The sequence below is a fragment of the Mesocricetus auratus genome, unplaced genomic scaffold (assembly GCF_017639785.1).
Source record: "Mesocricetus auratus isolate SY011 unplaced genomic scaffold, BCM_Maur_2.0 Super-Scaffold_100009, whole genome shotgun sequence".
Taxonomy (NCBI): domain Eukaryota; kingdom Metazoa; phylum Chordata; class Mammalia; order Rodentia; family Cricetidae; genus Mesocricetus; species Mesocricetus auratus.
In genome coordinates this window covers 57,109,707-57,128,415 of record NW_024429193.1, presented here as the reverse complement: position 1 = coordinate 57,128,415, position 18,709 = coordinate 57,109,707, and the positions used below count along the sequence as shown (strand labels likewise).

General features: G+C 40.9%; 1 protein-coding gene across 2 annotated transcripts in view; it reads left to right on the top strand.

The window, feature by feature from the left end:
- The window catches only part of Tbx15 (T-box transcription factor 15), a 115,173-nt gene that overhangs the window by 79,310 nt on the left and 17,154 nt on the right, over positions 1-18,709 (top strand). For both annotated transcript variants that reach the window (XM_040752153.1, XM_005087733.4), the window contains exon 6: positions 7,489-7,553. In XM_040752153.1, the coding sequence (XP_040608087.1) occupies positions 7,489-7,553 (65 nt within the window). The remainder of the gene's footprint in view (positions 1-7,488; positions 7,554-18,709) is intronic.

Below are 18,709 nucleotides of genomic sequence, written 5' to 3'. Positions count from 1 at the left end.
AAGAGCCATTATTGTAACCCACCTGGCAGCCAGAGCTTCAGTTTACTTTGACAATGAAGGGGGATTCAACACAGGTACCTGATATCTCTTTCATTACTTCATTTTCTCTCATAGAAGCATCCACTGTCAGAGAACACTTCATTCAGACATATATTTTGTCTGTAGGTGGGTTGTGGTGGGACGAGTGCCATGGTGAAGAGTGTGAGATTCCATAGCAAGTTTGAGTCTGACTGAAACATTGACAAATTGTGTGACCTTGAATAGGTTTCTTTCTTTTTGTTTTGAATAGGTTTCTTAACTCCTTTCAATTTGTGCCTTCTGTATCCACAAATATTCCTACCTCCTGGAATTATGTGGGGTAGACAAAGGGTGTATATGAATCAGCCAACACAGCCATATGTCTGGGATAGAAAGACATGGAGGAAAGCAGGGGATAGAGGCAAATTTAAAGAATAAATTGTTCATTAGGGAAAAGTAGATGGTTGGAAATTGGACAAGGTACATTGGCTCATGGAGGGATTATGGTGACTAGGTTACTACTTTGATCTCTGTCTTCATGAAAAGTTGATGAATTCATGATGTGATGATGTTCAAAATAGATGAGTGATACTCGGTTCTGCTTGTTTTGAGATCGAGACAACAGCTTTTGCCTATTTAACAAGTCCCCAGTCACTGCATAAATCAACTAACATGAATGTTTAATACTCCCTTTGGTTGTGTAGATGTGATTTAATATAATACAGTGCCTTCTAATAAAACGCAGCAACCTTAGGTCTTTCCCATTGGGCATCATGAAGTTTGTATCCTACAGACCAGGGCTTGATACATAGCAGTGATTTTCAGACTTTTCCTGAAGATTCTGGGGAGTAGAAATTGCTTTTTGTAAGGTATATTTTCTCCTTGCTGTGCTCTTATTAGCCTCTATGTTCCAGGATGAGTACAATCAATATTTTCTGATGAAGCTGTCTATTGTTTCTCTTTTAAAGGAAATGGTTAGGATGCCTGTGGAGGGTGAGACAGTGGTAGGTCTACAGTGTGCTTAGGAAGATGTCTGGAGGAACACAGTAAAGGAAGCCCAGCAGGAGTGGAACTCAGCTTAAGTATTAGCAGGTCTTTCAAATGAAGAGCTCTGTCCTGCCACATAGACAGCAACAGACCAGATATTTGGTGGGCTGTGTCAGTGTCCTACATCTCCATGAGTATCTATGTCACTCCAAGAAAGTAGCTTTCTCTCTTTGGACTTCAGTTTCTTCTAGAAAATAGGTTGCCTTATGCTTTCCAAAGATGGTTCATAGATGGGTAATTATAATTTTTCCCTCCCCCCAACCCCAATGAGTATTGACAGCAATGTCCTATCATCAATCTAAGGCAGCCTAACATTCCCATGTTTATAACGTTTAAAAAGATTCTACATCATGTTTTTAGCAGGTCCACTCTTGAGAAGTAGGAACTTTGCGCTTTGCTTTTGACCAAAGACAAAACAAAACTCCATGTTCTTCAGCTTACTAAAGTCCTTTGTGACTTGTTTTTAGTCTCTCAAGCTCAACATCAGCATCTTGTCACAAATACTCCTTTTTGCTGTTTCTTCTGTTGATATATTTTCTTCTTTCTAATCTTACTACTTTGTCTTTGTCTGCCCTGCCCTCCTTGCACTTTGGCTCTGAAAGTTAGTTTGTTCTATTTTTTTAGATCTCAATCCAGATGTCTCCTCAATTGTCTCACATCATCTCTAGAAGGATCTTGAGAAAGCACATTTATATGTTCACCATTTATCTGTCATAAATTGTCAATGATGCCTTAGGGCCTGAGCAACAAAGTCCAGGATCTCAAGTCTCTTCATTAAAACCCTTTATGTCTAATCACTGGCTTTGTTTCCAGGCTCATTTCCTTTTATTCCCATGACATACTTGCAACAGTTCAGGGATCTAGCTGAAGATTTATTGTTGAACTTGTACTGCCTTTCTATTACAGGTTGTTTCCCAATATCGTCCCTCTCCGTCCACCTTTTCTGTCTGTGTTTCTTCTACCTTTCAAGTTAGGTGAAAATACTAACCTCTCCTATAGCCTTCCTTCCTGGTTGCAAATGAGCTCATCCTTCATAGTCTTACTGGGACACTGCACCTCTTTCATGGCATTCATCATATTAGAACCATAGTCTAACTATCTAACCTTTCTCCAACTTGTGGGTGCTTTATTTTGAGAACAATTAAATATTGCCCTGTGATGTGGTAGAAAATGCCTATTGGAAATTCAGAGGAATGAGTTCTGGACTCTGCCACTGGTGGACCGCACTGCTTTGGTAAATCACTGTTCTGCAGTGATCTACTTTGCAAATTGATAGCTGAGTCTAAATCAGTGTCAGTGCTTGTGGAGAAGCATTTTGTAGTTCCCTGAGAAATACAACTCAAACACCTACATTCCTTAATTTTGCCTGTCTACTTTTTGATGCAAAATGTTATTTATTCTATGAAATAATGATACCTGTAGACTAGATAGGTGCTATTTTTCCAGTTGATAGAATAAAAATTGGGACATAAATCTTGATTCCTCAAATGTTAGGGAAGAGATTAGATCAGCTTATGAAATTTAAAAGTCTAGAAGCCATGAGTTAATATGAAGCATGCTTCCATAATTTAAAAATATTTACATCTGTTGGTGGCATGGCATTGGGCATGTGTTTTACAAGTGACCACATCCCTGAGATAATTATCCATAATGATTTTGATGTTGGTTTCCTTATAGACCCATAGCCTTGCTTCTTTGGCTGTGAAATGTGATTTGAACATTTTTATTTTCATGGAATATTTTATGCATTTCTTCTCCCTTTCCATTCCTTCCTCACACTTGTCTTCACAACCTATATACTCTCAGAGTTCCTAACACACTGAAGTTATTGCTAATGTTTCCTCTCAGAATGCCAACTTGACAGATCTGTGAAAGAGATTTGCACACTATGTCCAGCATCTCATTATGGAGAGTAGGCTGGTAGACTGGGAATAAAGGTGATGCAATATCCTATCCATTTTCTTGAAAGATACTGATGTCAGCATGTCCTCATGGAATTAGCAAGAAATTTTCACTGTGGTCTTTGTCTTCTCTGAGGAAAAAGACTGCTGGACTTTAATCTTTTTCCCAAGCAGGAAGCTAGATTCCAAAAAGACATGACCATGCTCTCTCCAGGTAACAGTCTTACTCTTGGTGAGAATTGGCTACATAAAACAGAGAGGATGTCAGAAACCACTGCCAGGTTTGTGGGAGCAAACCCAGCAGGATTCTGAGCTACTTCTTACGTCCTACACTGCCCAGCCAGTTTTCCTCTGCTTTGCAATTTGACTAATTCTGGTTCTTTTTTTTTAAAATTTGAACACAACTTCATGGGAAGCTACTAATAGACCTTATTCTAGCTGGAAAGAGACTTATGATCTTTCTCTGTGATGCAGAAGTGAACACAGAACTGGGAGTTGAGGGAGGGCTTAGTGAAGAATCAGTCAATTTTGACCTTGCTTTGGGTTGGATGAACCACCCCCCTTAACCACCCATGCATCCATCCATCATTAACAAAAATCCATTGGGTGCCAAATGCATGTCATTCTAGGCTCTACTTAATAAGACAGTACTTAAAATAGGCATGGGCCTTATTTGTCACACAGGGGACGAGACAGTAAATATGTAAATAAACAACAAACATATGGTTAATCTAAACAGTTGGATTAAGAAGAAAGACGTGTTGAAGACAGTAGAGTTGAAGAGACCAGCAGAGGTGGTCAGCGGAGTTATCTCCTGAGCCCAGAGTGTTAGACTTAAATCTAGCATAAACTCAGCTCTGTGTAAGATAAAGGAGTAGAGCATTGTGTAAGGCCTCTTGGGGAAAGGGCTTGGATCATTGCAGCGTGGACTGCATTTCAGTTTGGCTGGAGCCAGTAGACAAGGGTAGAGGAATGTGCTAGCGTTGGAGCATGGGCTGGAGCCAGAGCCTGCTGGCTCTACAAGGCTGGTCAAGGAGGGTGAATTCTGTACAGGGGTAGTCATTGGAAAAAAACAGCACCCTGTAGGAATGTGCAAATGCAGACCAGTCAGACTGCTGCTTAGACTGGATAGGAAGGAGGTAGAAGGAAGGAGGTCAGTCTAAGACCATTTACAGTAGTTTAGTTAAGAATATAGCTGGCCTGTGGCAGGGGGTGAGAAGACATATATGAATCTCACTGGTAAAACATAATATGACACATAATTAGAAATCATTGACATATTCTCTCATTCCTCTCTGTATCACACACACACACACACACACACACACACACACACACACAATTTTGTGTAGCTGTTTTCCCTAAAAGGCCCTCACCTGTAATGGAATAGGGCAGAGGAATGCATACTTTTGCATTTCTAATTTCTATTTTAAGATTATATCTCTTAGTATAACTTGATTTGATTTGGGTGCCCAGGTTAGTTTCTTCTTCCTGCAGTAGATATCTGGCCTCTGGTTGCATGGTGCACATACGGGGTAAGAGTGAGAGGTTTGCGTGTCCTCAGGACAGCTTGTGGGCTCCTGTATTGTCTCTGGGCTTACTGTAGTGCTGTGAAGCAGCTGCTGGGTTCCTGGGTCTGTTGCTGGGTCCCTGGCTGATACGTTATGAGAAAAATGCTGAAGTGAGACACTACTTTCTTGCCTCTTGGTCTCCTTCTTGTCCAGCTTTCCAGCAGGACTCATCCGAGTCCTTTCTTTAGCTCCTGTGTCTATAGCATGTCTGTGTCATTGTTAGCCACCTCCACATATGTACATATAGTGTCACCTCGTCAGCCTCTCCGAGTCTCCCCATCATACTTTCCAGGTTTCAATCTGAATGGGAAAACAGACACAGACAATCCAGCTGTTTACTTACCCTTTGTCCCCGCTGGGGAAGGAGAAAGGATTCTCAACTTCTGCTTGAGGAGCATTCCCCTTCTATTCATCCTTGTCTTCCAGAGGACGGCAAGCTTCATGACCTATTTTAAAAATGAAATTGTACATGTTATTCAAGGCCTGGCTCTTCTGCTACCTCTAAGGTGAAAACTTGGAGTCTTTCAACTTGCTGATTCCTCAGAATTTTCAGGCTAATTTGCTTTTGTCGTGGGTCTAATTCTGATCTGTTTCATGTTGTTACTACTGTGTATGTCTGCCCTTTGTTCTTCTGGATTATAAGCTTCTCAAGAGCACAGAGGCAACACAGCCCACATGCTGACTACTCACCAAACTGTCACCAGTGTCATCTGTCACCTTTTGCACACAAAAAATATTTGATAAATAACGACCATCAAAACCACACTCTTCATAAATCTCTCTAAAGTGCTCATTAAACTTGCTGGAGCAAGTACAGGAGTGCTATTTTCCCCAACATTTTTGGCCCCTTTCTATTAAATTTCCATACGTATCCCTTGGCCTGGGCTACACTCAGCTGTGGGAATCCGATTTTCAACTACTTCTCCCAGGCCATGAACTAGAATGTCGTTATATTTACAGGGATCTGTAGAGGTACTCCAAACATGGCAGTGCTATTGTATATCAGAAACCACTATCATAAATGAGTTGGACAGGATAAGCCAACTTGAAAGAGAAAATAAAATATTATAACCCCAACTTGAAAAGAAAATATGGCGTGTGGTTTATTGAGGTGGGTTATGGTGGAAAAAAAAGAACCGATTTTAAGTCAAACACAGAGAAGCAGTGGCACTCTTTAAATTCAATACAGTATTCACATGGCAGACACTGGACTTCAGAAAGCCAAACCTTTAGGCTCCTGCTCTGGTCTATAAAATAGATGTAAAATTGCCTTTGCTACATTATTAGTGCGCCATTTTAGAGGCAAGGGATATGTAGGGAGCAAAATAACCTTGAAGCCAGCATGGCGCTTTCAAGTCAGAGTCTGTTTGTGAGGATCTTGCATTGCATTTTAAAGTCTGTGGTTTTGGGAAATTCTGCTCTGATGAGGTGAGAAGGAAGAGGAGCTGGGAAAGAGTAGCAGCAGAGGAGCCAACTTTTATTGTCTTAGTGAGAATACGGTTTGCAGTATTCTCAGTCTGCCCTTAAGTAGCCTGATTTCCATATTTCTATATTGACTTTTCAGAGTCCCTTTCGTTCTTTTGAGCCCCTCAGCCTTCAACCTGTGTAATAAAAAATTTAAAAGGTGTGCCTTTTGTGGAAGGGCACTTGGGGAATCTTGACTAAATGACCCATTTCTCTTTCTATGAATCAACATGCTTGCAGAGTGTGGGGTCAGAGATGGGACTGAGCACTCTCTGGGAGTCAGGAGCCAAGGAGCTCCAATGAGATATGGGAAAAAGTAATCTCATATAGCATTTTCAGTCAGTCTGAAATTTCAAAATTTCTAATTAGCCTGAAAACTTGGAGGAATCAGCCAGTTGAAAGGCTCTGTGCCTTTGCCTTAGAGATAGGAGGAGAGTCAGATCTTGAAGGCTGTGTATTTCATTTTTTAAAATGGGCCATAAGTCCTTCTGGCTTCTGGAAGCCTGAGCGTCTGTGTCTTGCATACAGCCTGTCATTAACATCTGGTTCAGACACAAAGGTATCAAAATGCCTCCCATGACCAAGCCTGGAAGCAGAAACACCAGCGCTCATATGGAATATGTCGTTCAGGCTTTTTCTAGTCTAGAAGCATTAGGGTGATCTATCCCACTGTGTCAGGGTTTACCAGGACTAAGACAGGAGGAAGTGGGGGAGGTCTGATTGCTGAGGGGATGTAAAAAGCGCATGGCCTCTGAGGGCCGGGCCATGAGTGTGTGCTGGCTTTGCCCAGGCTGCACAGCCTCCATTTGCTCCTTCTCATTTGCTGATGAGTCTGGGAGACTGAATGAGATGCATTTCACGTGGCCATAGTCGGTTTCATATTTGAGGAACCTTCCCACTTTGGGTAAAAACCCAGCTGCTTTTTGTTTCTACAAACATTTCAGGTCGTTAAATGAATGATTTCTAGTGGTAGGAAAGGCATATATCATGTTACATGGGAAATGCAGCCAATTATTTTCTTCCCTCAGGCTGAAGCTGATTGTCTATTGGTAGTTTACTGGACGGAATCAATGAATGTAACCATCTATCCATCACTCATTCACTCAAACAGTGTTCATTCAACAAGCAGTCCTACAGTGCCTCCTCTACGTTACGAACAATGGACCTCACCGTCACTCAGTTATTTTTTTTCAGTGTTCATCTCATCTACACACCAACTTGATCATTAGTTTGGGTCAAGGACAGGGAGGTGAAGGAGAGCACAGACACGCACAGGGCAAACTTTGGTCATCAGAAAAAAGTGAGTCACACATCTGGGTGCCAGGCCCAAGCCCTATGTCAAGCTGAAATTTAAATCTCCAACTAAAAGGAAACGAAATAAAAACAACAGATGTTATCAATAGAGTGAGTTTTTGTTAATTTTCTAGGAGTAACACAAAAGGAAATTGGCTAATATGAAAACAAATGATTTATTTGTTTATTTCCAGATCACCAGATTGAAAATTGATCGAAACCCATTTGCTAAAGGATTCAGAGATTCTGGAAGAAACAGGTAAGGACCCTGGGACAAGAGACTCACTGGCTTCTTTCTTTTGAAAATTACTTTCCCCATATCTCATTGGTGGCTCTTAGCTTCTGATTTCTAGAGAATGTTTGTATACTCGGCAACCGCATAGACTCAAGGAAAGAGAAATTGACTTATCCAAGAATCCCCAAGTCTCCTCCCACAAAAGGCAATCTTCCAAATTCTTTCTTACACAACTTAAATCACCATAACAAATCCTTCATGATGTCTTACCCCCTATATTATGCTGTGTGATTCAGTCCACATAAAGCAAGACACATGGTCACTTATTGTTATTGATGGGTTGGTGTATTTTTCTGGTATCTGAAGGTGTCTGTATTGGCTGCAGTGGTGTCTTATATACTTTAAATTTCTGAAAAATGAGATTTCATAAAATTACTACCTCTATGAGTTGAACTTTATAAAAATAAAAGTAACATTCTATTCATAGGAAATAGTCCCCCAATACATACACTCTTGACTTTATGAAAGGGGCTGTTTCTAGAATGTCACCTTTCTTTTTTTCCTTTTGTAAAAATAAATTTTCTGGTTTTTGAGATTATAATATACTTACATCATTTTGTCCGCATTCTTTTCCATCCTCCAAACCCTCCCATGTACTCTCCCTTTGGCTCTCTTTACAGTTCATGGCCCCCTTTCTTTAATTGTTGTTGAGCATGTGCATGTGTGCTTGTATGTGTGAGTTGTATTCCTAACCATACAAATATAACCTTCTCAGTCTGTGTAATGTTATGTGTATGGATGCTTTCATGACTGACCATGTGGTATGGATAACCAATTGGTGTGCTCGTCTCTGCAGGCAGATTATCTCTCCCGCTCTCAGCACTCCTTAGCGGCTGTGGTTTTTCCTTTTTCCACATTAGCGGGCCTACTTGCATTATTCTTGTTCATGTTTAGGGAGCTATGTTGGTGAGGCTTCATGTGTGTAACTTCTCTGATATCTCTAGGAGACTCAATCTTACAGCAAATTGACTGTTCTTCTAGCTCTTAGAATCATTCCAACCCCTTTTGCAAACTGATCCCTGAGCCTTGGGTGTGGGAGGTGGGTTATAGATGTACAGCTGGGACTTTGCATCACAACTCAGGCTTTTGGTTAGTTGTGGTTTTCTGCAATACTCTCCATCTGTTCAGCAAAGGGAAGTTTCAGTGGTGAAGGGGAACCCCACCTTTCTTTATGACCTGTACCATCAATTCCAGGTGTTACAGATGTTCACAGAATCATTTTGTCCTGTTGTCAAAAGCCTTAGAGACTGTACTGGTTTTCAGACTGATAATGTTTCCTTCTCCCTAAATGATTTCCTACATAAAATGAAAATCTGTTATCCATGGAAAGTTAGGAGACACCTGAGATGGCTAGGAACCAGACATATCCACAGTCTCCAATTAGGCAAATTCATCAGATACAGACACTATAGGCTAAGCGAGTGCGATGCATCTGTCTGGTGTAGCACAGGCATTGCAATGTGATTGACTTCTTTAATAATCTGCAAGGATGATTTTACATCTGGACAGCAGATTGCCAGGAATTATCTTTGGTATTCTTTCTGCAACAGTTTTTGGATAAACCAACAATTTATATTTAGAACTATTCCATGAAATATGTGATGCATTATCTAATCAAGCTTCACAGACCAATGTTTCAGCATGAACAGATCCCATGTGTGATGGCGTCTACCTTACGGTAAAGGTGTGTAGTGGGCCTATCTCTAGATGTGTAGGGACATTCTGTAATGTGTACACAATGAATAAACTGCACGATGACATTCCTTAGACTGTGCCTTCACCAAGCAATACCTCACTATGCCATAGACATATGTTTCAAACCACCTATGGTAATAATTTCTTTTGCAAAATGTTTTATAAAAGCACTTAAAAAACTAAACTCTTGCTTTATGTTAAACATACATTTATGTTCCTAAATTTGTTTGTCTCAAAATCCATAAGGTTATATCAATTGAGTCATAGAAAATTTGGTCAATCTTCCAGTTTTTGGATAGCACCATTAAGTAATGTGTTGTAGGTGACTGTTAATGGGAAAGCACTCTAGAACTCAATTAGTGAGTGACTCCTGGACAAATGATTTCATATTCCACAAAAGCCTTCGTCTTTAAAGCTTACCAAATAAAGAAAAAAAGAAACACACCCATTCTATCTCAGATGTCCCCTACCACTAACTCATAGTCCAGGTCACAAAAGTGCTTTTCTTCATTTTTAAGACTCTGCACTCTGAGCTTCTTGAAGACCTAGTTAGTGATAAGGCATTAAAAACTCATGTGACACTCACGATAGGTAGGCCATGTATGGTAAGGGTATTCAAAACCTATAGCTTGGAGTCAATGGATAACTTTTCAGGGTTCTGTGGGCTCCTATATGTAAGTGTGACCATATACATGAGCAGCTGTACATTTTTTTTAAAAATAAGCCTGTAGTATCCTTTATATTTTTAGAAAGGTCTTATCTCCCAAAGTAAGAATTTTCTTCTATACCCATATATATGTCTCCTGGGCCAAACATGTCCATATTATTTATTCAGCTATACTTCCTTTTTCGGGGGCTGGTCTCTAGTAGTAGTTAGTATTTGTTTATTTTCTTATGGATACTTAGTGTAATGCTCTTCTTTTCTTTTTCTTGCCTTCCACTGGAACCCTTGCAATCTGTAGTATTTGGTTAAATTACTTTTCTAAAGTTTATTTTAATTCCTTAGCTAGTACTTCCTGTCCATAGGCACCATACTCTTGGAAGCTACAGTAGAAGTTATACATCCATGGAAATGACCATATAGAATGTCCACAGCCATTGTGCATAGAAAGCAAGAAAAAGTATGTTAATTTTTTTGCAAGAAAATCCAATCAGGAGGTCCAGTGGGAGTCGAAACTGTTTCTATAGGGTGACTCAGGTTAGTGTTGATGACAAATGTTAAGAATCAGGTGTGTGTATGGGGAAGATTGCAGAAAGCAGATGTAAAGACAAATATGTGTTTATTATGTTTGAATATCGAGGAGGCCCCTGTGGCTACAGAGTGAGGCTCTGTTAGCCACTGTGTCTCTGCAGCACGGCATGGAAGGTACCTAGGTATGATGGAATAACTGTGTTGACCAACATTGACCCTATGCTCCAGGAACCGAAGCTCACTTTCTCCTTGTCACAGGAGTGTCTAGTGTTGAAGGATTTTCCACTGGCCAGAATGCTTTGACTACCTCTTGGCTGAGGTCCTGAGGGGAGATCCTCCAGGAGGCAAGCGAATGTTGTGCTGCTTAGGGAATATGCTTATTTTCTGTCCTGCTTGGTGGGTTCCTTATCTCTGTAAGACTCCTTGAAAGTGGAACTATGGGTAAGTAGGACAGATGGCTAGCACAACAGTGCAGTGCTGCTCCAAAGTCAGGCATTAGCTCACTTCAGTGCTTCATTTATTTCTTAGAGTGGGAAAATTCTTTCTTTTTTAATGACATACAAAGCCTGCAAGGCAAATTTAAAAAAAAAACAATGGAGTTCTGACATTTGTCAATCAACAAGACCGAAGGACAGTAAGTGAAACAAACCACGACAAGGAGCCAAGTGGCACATGACATATGCAGAACTTAAATAGTTGATTTTTGGAGAACTGAGAAGTAGAACAGTTGCTATTGGAAGTTAGAGGGAGAGACTAAGGAGGGACAGAAGAAAGCAGAATGGCTAATATCAAAATGTAATAAGGCAAGAGGGTAAGTTCTAATATGCCACAGCAATTTAGGACAACTGAAGCTCACAGTTTATCATGTATTTTATAAAGATCTAGAAGAGTTCAAAACTTCCTGATCCAATGAAATGAAGTGTTTAAGGAAAAGGAAATGTTGCTCTGGTTTGACTGTTGCATATTGCACGCACATGCTGAATTACCATACTGCAACACATAAATAGCTATATACTTTGGGTCAATTAAAAATTTATCTGTTCCCCACAAAGGTTACTTTAAGGCTCCTTTGTAACTGTCTCAGTTAACTGCAAATGAATGCTTACCATTTTGGGGGCTTATCCTTCATTTTTCTCTAATTTGAAAAACCCTGCATCTTAAATAAATTTGAGGCGTGCTGGAGTTAAGTGGCTTTCCCACCATCCCAGAGTGAAGCTGAAGTGCTGGTATATAATTGTGTCTGCCTAACTCCAGAGCTGAGCATCCCATGCTGCCACGCTAGCACCATATCCTCGGTGTGACCCACCTTCAACAGTATCCTCCCTCTGAAAACACTATCCAACCACCCACAACTGTTTTGGTCTCAAAGAAAGCCTCCTGTGTGCTCAGTCTGTGTTTGTAGACTACTGATCATAGCTTCACCATCTACTTTCTACCCCCTAAACAAGGATCTCCTATCTGGGGACAGAAAATTGAGCTGAACCGTTCTAGTAGGTGAAGTATGGATGCCCTCTCGATGTTTTACAATGGTATAAGAATGTATGGCTTCTTCCTCCAGCACTCTGGGAAACTACATTACAGTGGACTTGTTTAAAGCAATTATAAAAGTTTAGAACATTTTTCCTCTTTCAAAAATTCAAAATTACCTAGTTATATTAGCAGCAGCCTAGTGATTCAATTCTCACTAGCTGGTTGCAGGATCTGATGTAGGCAAGGACTTTTAATGTCATGTAAATGGGAAAGATGGATGGGTAAGAATATGGAGAATCATTTGCAAATCTGGGACCTAGCAGTTCTGAGCTAACATCAGGACCAGTGTACTGTCTTCTGTCCAGCATCCCACTATGGCCTTTCTCATGCTAACACAGTTCCTCTCAACCCCTGTCCCTCCCCATGCATTTTAGACATCAAATGACTCATGCGGAGGAGCATGGCTTGACGAGTTGCATATAAATGTTACTAAAACATACGGATTACATTTCCTTTGAAAACACATGGGCTTAAAAATTAGAGGGGAAAGTGCTTGGCCAATGTTTTTTGGTTTCGCAGAACACAAAACATTTGTGGAATACTTTGGAGTTGCATAGTTTGCCAAACCTCAAACCAAAACACGTTCAGGTTTGTCGATCTCAATCCATCCCAGCATAGTCCAGAGGCTGGAGAAGGGAGCAGAGGAAAGATGGGGAGGATGCAACCACCCACTCAACTCCCCACTGACAGGGTCTGTCAGTCTGTGAGGTTTTTACACTGAGTCCCATCAGAGTGTGGCCCAGGTGACAGGCTTCTTCTGAAACATACAGACAAGTACAGATCAATGGATGAACACTCTAGTTGCTGTTCTTTGCCCTAAAATAATAAGAGATCTCTAGTAAGAAGAGCTTTTTGCTCCTTGAATCGTCTTTCTTCTGCTTGTCATGGGAATCAGTGCCTGGTCTAATGTCCGGGTCTGGAAGGAGGACCCCTACCCCCAGGACCTATTTGCACACATAGTGCATATCTCAGGCTTCCTGTTGGTTAGTAAACCTTGCAGGGGAGGCCTGCAGAGTTGGGAGTTAGCACCTTCCAGGGAAGTCCTGAGCCCCTCAGTCAGCCCTACACTTGTGTAGTGACCAGACAGCTTTATCAGTAATGAAATTGGTATTTTGGTTTCCACTGTGTTAGATTCCTATGTCTTTCTCTTAATTGAGTCAAGAACTATACTTTTTCAAGCTTATTCTCTTAAGTATCCCTTCCCTCCAAATGGACAGAATGAAATGGAAATTGTTCACTAGTTACAAAGCAGTATTGACGAGTGAGAGGTAAGTTAAAAGGGGGAGCTTAAGAAGGCTGCATTCCAACTTGTGGCAAATTAAGGAAACCAGAAGCTGTGGGCTAGGTTCTGATTCACAAGGAGTGGGAGTAGTATGTGACTAGTTAAAAAAAACTAAGAGCAATTGAAATGCATATGAATCTGTTTATTTCTGTTAGACTCTGATTTGACTGAATTGTTGCTTAGATACAGACATCCTGAGACCATATGATCTGCCTCAGAACTCAGGCATGCCCGTGTTTCCTAGATCCCCAGACAAGGGCACCACAAAATTTCAGTGTCTGTATTAGGCAAGGAGGAGTTCCCAGAGGTAGAGTTAAGGCAGAATGAAGTTTGGTCGAACAAGGCCACCTAGTAGTGAACTGAGAAGTGGAATTATGCCTTGGGGAGTGACGACACTATTGGGAAGCATGAACCAAAGGCAAGGAAAGGGTAGTGAAGTTGAAGAGAAGAGGAAGCTTGGTAGAGTCTCACTATCCAAAGTAGTCTTGGGAGACACATCTGCCCTCAAGAGCCCTCATTGCTCAGCTAGAGGGAAAGGCAACTGTACAGATGCTGCCTGTTAGGAGGAGCCAAGGAAACGGAGGAAAAGAGAACTTTATGGGTTTCCCGAGCCCCATCTGATGTGGAAACCCTTGTCCCTTAGAGGTGGCTGCCAAGACTTTGCAAAAGAAAAAAGTCTGCTTGAGCAATTCTATGGAATTCCCAGAGATAAACACATTCATAAAAAGAGAGGATTAAAAGTAGGATCTGCCTGGGGAGTGAGAGGTTCTTCCATGAAGTTTTCTTAGAAGTACTACAAAGTGAATGACTGGGTTCTCCTCATGGAACCCTTCATTCTGCCTTTGAGGCTGGATTTGATCTTTACTACCAGGTCCATTTTATTTATAGCTACTGCAAACCCCATGATTTCTTCCATCCATGTCTAGCTGACAAGCACTTTAGAAGCCACTGCTGATGATACCATGTCAGGTCTATTTGAGGAGGGTATGTTCTTTCTGTGGAGTCCACCATTGGAAGCTTGAGTGAGGGCACATTAACTCCAAACTTAGGAGTAGTGGGAGAGGGATCATGTGCCTTGGAGGTTGATTTACACATGAAAGCAGTTTCTTTAGCAGATTGTCCCTTATATGACCTGCCGAGAGACATGAGGTACAAGAGGAATTCTGGATCTGTGTCTGCTCTCTGAATGTTCTGAGACAGCAATATGTTTGCTGTGAGTGTGGCTGGTGGAAGTATTTTGTAATTTTGTTCCTATATAGATATTTCAGTGGATGATAGGCATTGCAACTTGCATGTTGAAAAGGATGTTCAGTGACGTCATTACTTTACCTAAGAAATTATTCTTGAGTGTTGGTAGAGAAAATATTCAAGAGTAAAGATTTTTTTAAAACCCACTCTCAGCAGCTGCTGTCCCAAGGAGTGAAGAATGACTTTCCCTGGTTTCCCACAGGACCCCTCCCCTATTACAGGTCCATAATGCTCAGTAGAAAGAGGAGTATGAAGTGAGGAATTCCCTATTTAACTGAATGGAGAGACAAAGAGAAGTCAGCTATACATTAACCCCCAGCCTGGATCATCTTTCCTGATCTAAAATGACTTTCCCTGGAGAGTTAGGAGGAAGGGACACACTCCAGCTGACATCTGGTAATAGAGTGCTCTGTCAGAGACAACTAACAAATCCTACCTGCACCTTTATTCATCTATTTAGCTGAACAGAAGAAGTGACTGTTTATAGGTTAAAAGGCAAACTAATAGTGACTTTGTATAATTTCATTTTATAGTTATTTCTAGGTAATAATAGTCTCAAATAATAGTAATGATTATTTTATATATTAACTGAGACCTACGTTGTCCATTTTTACCTCAGAGCTGAGGTACCTACACTGTGCTTCCCTTTACACTGATGGCGAACTGAATTTTGAGCTACTGGCTTCAGAATTTGCAGATCCAGCCTGTCACAGTATCCAGAGAATGATTTCACTGTCCTCTGCAGGCACAGCTGGCCGGGCAGCAAAAACCATGCCTCCAACCACTTCTGGCTCCCCGTTGTTCCCGAGTCTCAAGTAGCAAACTTAGCGCCAATGAGCTGACCACTTGCCTTTTCTCAACTGTCAGTATATCCCAAGTGTCTCCCTCATGCTCAATTGCTATGTTTTCATTTGTCCCCTCAAGGGCCATTGGCTGCAGTTTCCCAGCCAACCTCATCCTGCTCTTTCCTGGCAGGCTTACAAGCCCCTGTAGATTTCTGCATACTTTCTTGTTATCCCTGGCATGGGTGACTTCTGCCATTCAGCAGGTCTATGCAAGCAATCAGTGTTGGACTTCTCAGGAACTGTTGTATTTGTCATTCAAGGTAGCTGGCCCTGTACTACATTTTGGCCACAGCATCCTCCTATTGGCACTTGTATTCCTCCTATTCACCCCAGCCTTAGCTGTTTGTCATGTACCATGGCATAGCCTATTAGCCTGGACTTAATACTTTTCTCTGCCTTATTATTTGTTCCTCTTCCCTTGTCATGAACTGTTTCTACCATTGTACTCTTGGCCATATGGATTTTCCAGGGAATGTTGGCAATTGTTTTATTATCTATGGCTCCTGCTCAAGGATGGTGCCATTGAATACAGTGACGTCTTTTTAATGGCTAGTATATTAGAGTCTGAAATATCTGCAAGATAATGAGGCCTACAGGGGCTTGAGGGTCATGCTTTTGGTTTTCTGATGAGAAAATGAGAATTGGAATTAGGTAATGTGAAGCTCCTTCTACATCTTTTCTGGAGCCAGAGAACTGACAGAGCTGTGATTTCCAGGAAAGTAGGACTGTATCTGCTAGAACAAGCTTCAACTTGAGCAGAATAACTGATTTCCTTTTGCTTGAACTAGAGCACTTGCCTTGATAATCTTTGTTTTCAATCAAGTCACAATTGTTTATTAAGTCACAATATAATAAAACAGATTTGTCTATTTTAAAACTAGAGAGACTTAAGCATGAAGAAGTTACATACTTTGGCAATTAGAAGCTTGGCAATCTATATTTAGAGTCTATGCTCTTGACTAAAATGTTCAACTGTTCCTTAGGTGTCATTCATAATACCAGAGCTAGACAAGTCCAGTCAAATGCAAAGGTACTTAATGTTTTAGTTAGCCTGTTTAATATTGTTACAAATTTTTATTACTCTTGAGACACTTAAAATGCCCAGGAATCACAATTACAACTTATCTAAACTCTAAGAAGGATAGTGGGAAAGGAACACTTGGGGACCACAAGGTGATGAGCAATTTTAATTCAATTCCAAACACATTTACATTGATTACTCATTCTTCTAAAACCTGTGAAGGAGGCTTATTGATGATAGATTCTTCATTTTGTAGATATAATTGTTTTACCCTGAGAAGCTAAGTTTCACATGATGAGTTTTCCATTAAACAAATTGTAGGATTATGATTTGAGGTCCTTTAGAGTATCTAAACAGAAAATGTATTAAATAACCTATTGCATATGCTCTCTTTGTTCACAATACTCTCAGCACACAGTATAGAAAAAGTTAAACTTAAGTAAAAAAAGTTAGAGATACAGAGAAAATAAACAGACGATGATGAAGATGCAGTTTCCTATCTCAAGACAAGGATAGTGTGAAAACTGCATAGTGATACCTAAATAGAATCACAGATGTTATAATAATTGTTATTACAATTGTCTGGTATTTGTTGAACTTCAAAAGAATTCTCTCTCTCTCTCTCTCTCTCTCTCTCTCTCTCTCTCTCTCTCTCTACTCTCTCTCTTCTGTTCCTCTCTCTCCCCCACCAAATGCGTTTGAGAAGGGTTCCAGATCAGGTGATCTCGAAGCATCATTAGTTTATGAAGGAGCTCTTTGGCTAGCTTGGTCTCATTCCTCTTCTTCCCTCTCAGCATAGTTTTGGCTTGGCCAAGTCAAAAGAGAATCAGCTTGGAAACTAGAGAGGAAGTTATAGCCAAAAGACTGAACAAAGGGGGCTTAGAAGTGGCTTCTGTTGTCACTGGACTAAGGAGGAAGAGCCAGCAAGAGGGAACAATTGCCAATTTGATTGTTTCTGATTGGGAGCTCCAGAGATGACGCCAGGTCTCTACTGTGCCACAGCCCACAGAAGCTGTGTTAACTAGATACTCCTCAAAGCAGCCTTTTCACATTTGTGAAATAATGAGTCCATTTTGTAAATCTTGATGATAAAAGTTCATAAAATTAGGACAAGATAACAACAAACAAATAAAACAATAGCACAAGATACACCCTGAGTAACCATCTGGTTGCTGAAGACCTTAGTGGGTAGTTGACAAACATTCTTATAGAAAACAAAGGGTAGAAGTGCCTGAACTCTGCTAGGGCACTCAGATTCTTTGGAAGGTCAAACATTCTAAGTCTAGGACAAAAGAAGCCAGAGGGAAATGGAAACCTTCCTGAGACCTAGTTCAAAACAGACACAGCCCAGTCAGACACAGAGTAAAAGGCCCCGGTCTCTGGCACTAGAAGACTTTTTCTCCTCAGAGATTATTTTTATGCCAAGTTCGTTTTTAAAAAATTGAAGCTTACCTGTCAGAATGGCTAAAATCAAAAACACCAATGACAATTTATGCTGGAGAGGATGTGGTGAAAGGGGAACACTCCTCCATTGCTGGTGGGAGTGCCAACTGGTTCAGCCACTTTGGAAATCAGTATGGAGATTCCTCAGAAAAATGGGAATAAACCTACCACAAGACCCAGCAACTCCACTCTTAGGCATATATCCAAAAGATGCCCATTCATACAACAAGGATGTCTATTCCACTATGTTCATAGCAGCATTATTTGTAATAGCCAGAACTTGGAAGCAACCTAGATGCCCCTCAACCGAAGAGTGGATAGAGAAAATGTGGTACATTTACACAATGGAGTACTATTCAGTAGAAAAAAACAATGGAATCCTGAGATTTGCAGGCAAATGGATGACACTAGAAGAAACCATCCTGAGTGAGGTAACACAGTCACAAAAAGAGAAACGTGACATGTACTCTCTCATATATGGATTTTAGACATAGATATGGGGAGTGCCAGCCTACAATCCCATGGCCAGAGAGTCTGGGAAACAGAAACTTCATTCAGTGGCTGATGGAAGCAGAGGCAGACTCCCACAGCTAAGTACTGAGCTGAACTCAAGAAAGTCAGTAACAGAGAGGGAGGACTGATGACCAAAAGAGTTAAGACTGGGCTGGTTTAACCCAAGAAACAGCTGACCTGACAAGGGTTAACTCTTGAATCCCAGGCTGATGCCTGGGAATCCAACATGGGACTGATCAAGACCCCCTGAATGGGGGTGTCAGTGAGGAGGCCTAGATAATCTATTGAGCCTTGGGCAGTAGATCAGTATTCATCCCAAGTATACACATGGACTTTGGACTCCCATCCAAC